General features: G+C 38.6%; 1 protein-coding gene across 1 annotated transcript; it reads left to right on the forward strand.

The window, feature by feature from the left end:
• The first annotated feature begins 347 nt into the window (after positions 1-347).
• On the forward strand, positions 348-1,960 carry LOC132286372 (NDR1/HIN1-like protein 12). Its single transcript, XM_059788698.1, has one exon. It carries the CDS (start codon positions 935-937, stop codon positions 1,583-1,585), a length of 651 nt encoding a protein of 216 aa, XP_059644681.1. The 5' UTR covers positions 348-934; the 3' UTR covers positions 1,586-1,960.
• Positions 1,961-2,690: the final 730 nt, after the last annotated feature.

Raw genomic sequence — 2,690 nt, forward strand, 5'->3', positions numbered from 1 at the left:
GTTCTCGAAGGTAAAACGTTCAATTCTTTCGAAGTCACTGTATTCCTTTGTTCGAGAAGCCATGACACAAAATACTTGTCGTGATGCCAAAGTATTTGATAGTAGTTCCTCCCTATATTTGGTAGTTTTCATGGCTGTCTAGGGGTTTTGTTGATCAAATAATTTAGATGGTTAATGGGTTGGTTCGTCCGTCCCTATCATACTGGGACATAGTACTTCAGTTTGGTGGTTTCCGCGTGTCTAGTGGGATTTGACGACACTGGGAAAAGGATCGACTTTTACCTTTACATACCACAAACATATTTATGTAATGCTTTAAAGTGTGATGAAGCTTTTTTGACATGCAATTCTGATTTTCTTAGCGTTTAAGACATTGTAGAACAAAACTGTGTATTAAATGGGTCGAAGGAACAACCATCGTTCCAATAGAGGCTGACATGCGCACAAACAGACACACAACTCAAGCAGACAAGAGATTTGGTTTGAGCAAGCTGAAAAGATCTTCAACGTGTTCCAGATTGAAGCTTTAAAGGTATCATTTCTACGGAGTAGCCAATTAGTGGTTTGTGTGTGTGTGTGTGTGTGTGTGAGAGAGAGAGAGAGAGAGAGAGAGAGAGAGATAGAGAGAGAGAGACCACTTCATATGCTGTGGCCTAATTTCAAGTTTGGTATTGTTTTCTTTTTCTAAGGCTAACGCAAAGTGCCTAAGATTCATTAATTATGAAAACTTTATCGGTAGGGAAGGAAGATATACCAAACCTTCCCCACCAATGAGAGCTAAGAACCCCAACACAGCTCTAAATTCTATACCTTGCTAACTAAACCACAAATACCTCTAATTTCATCGACACCTTCAACATATATTCCCCCAAAAAAACCACATCCCACTGGATGTTGTCTCTGTCCCTGTCCCTGCACAAACCATCATCTCCCAATGCAAACAGACAAGAGGTCCAAGCATCATCTCCCAATGCAAACAGACAAGAGGTCCAAGCGTTCGCCCTATCACGAAAAACACACCAATCCATTAATCTGGCTTTTAGCCATAATCTGCACTGTTCTAGCCGTTGCAGTGATAGTCACAGGCCTGATTGTGTTTGTGGGATACGAGATCATCAAGCCAAAGGTGCCTTCATTTAGTGTCGCCGAAGCTCATCTCGACTTGTTCGACTATTCCCAAGCCGGTCTGCTCACAACCGAGGTCAACATTACTACCAAGTTTGAGAATCACAACGCCAAAGCCCACGCGAGTTTCTACCAAGTAAGCTTGTTACTCAGCTTCTATGGGACAAAGATAGCAAAATTGGTTGCTGAGCCATTTGATGTGAGCAAGAATAGCTCAATTGAGTTGAACTACCTAGTTGACTCGTCCCCGATTCCGCTAGGCCCTGCCGAGCAGGACTATGTTGACAGGTCTATAAAGCAGGGGTCTGTAATATTTGAACTCAAAGGGAATGCGAGGACTCGTTGGAGGATTGGTCTTCTTGGCTCGGTTAAGTTCTGGTTGCACTTGAATTGCGAGCTTCATTTTTTCTTTATAAATGGGACTGCCACAACCAAACATTGCAGCAGCAAGTCTACATAAGTGCTCTCTCATTTGATCGGTGTATAGTTCAACCACCACCTCAAATTGATAGGACTATCACTAGGTAATGGCCTGTTTTGTTTTGTTTTGTTTTTTTTTTTTTTTTTTTGGCCAAGTATAGAGAATTTGAACTCTTGGGAAACAAAAGTTAACAGAGGTTTTCATTTATTTAAAGTTCATGTATAATGTTGGTGTCTGTTTTCTCCCCCACTTCAATTGCACCAATTTATATCTTCTCTGGCAATGAACTTTGCATGTAGATGATCCAGTTGCTCTCCATCAAGAACTGGGAGAGTCGGTAATTAAAAATTTGGATCATTTCTCGATTTGTGCTCGAATAAAAAGGAAATAATAAAACAAGCATCTGTTGCCAAAGGAGCCCACATTTTCCCTTTTCTTTTCTTTGATTTGTAAGGTACTTGATTTATCTACTCAGTTTAAAATTATAGAGTTGGTGTTTTTACAGGCAATGGTAGTTTACAACATCATTTGCTCCCAGAGAGCAGAACTTTTTGGTATGGTTGAATGATTTAGGGAGGAAAGAGTTAGAGCTTTGTAGGGACCATCTTTTAAGAGTAAAAGGAGGTTAGAATAGAGCTGGTTGTTGAGGTTTTGAAGCCTTAAAAGGTACCCCCTTGTATATGCATCTATAAATTTGTATGTACGGGATAGGTGCATATATTCAGTTGTATACTTGCATGTTTATATATTTTAGCACACAATGTCTACATATATTTAAACACAATTATTGGAGGTGAATTGTGAGAGCAAAACCTTCGTAAACATTGATCATCAATTGTTCCTTTTCTTCATTGACTCTTCAAGATTCCATTATATATACACACACAGAAAATGTAAAAGTTGGTACTGTGAGAACATTACGAAACAGTTTTGAAAATGTATAACTGTAGAAATTCGAAGATGCAAATTGTGATTATGCTGCTTTGATGGTGGGAATTAGTTGCTATTGTCCAAATCCAGAACATAAACCATAAGAGCTAATGAATTGCCTCTGAGGAAATATATATATATATATATATATATTTTGGAAAGAGTGATATGATGAATTGGATATTGTAAATTCTTTTTTTTTTTTTTTTTACTT

This window comes from Cornus florida, unplaced genomic scaffold (assembly GCF_030987335.1).
Source record: "Cornus florida cultivar Cherokee Brave unplaced genomic scaffold, ASM3098733v1 CherokeeBrave_3.0.0_Hap2_Chr11, whole genome shotgun sequence".
In the NCBI taxonomy this organism is placed as follows: domain Eukaryota; kingdom Viridiplantae; phylum Streptophyta; class Magnoliopsida; order Cornales; family Cornaceae; genus Cornus; species Cornus florida.

Excerpts from the sequence above, each read along its gene's own strand:
- LOC132286372 (XM_059788698.1), top strand. The coding sequence starts at position 935 with ATGCAAACAGACAAGAGGTCCAAGCATCATCTCCCAATGCAAACAGAC.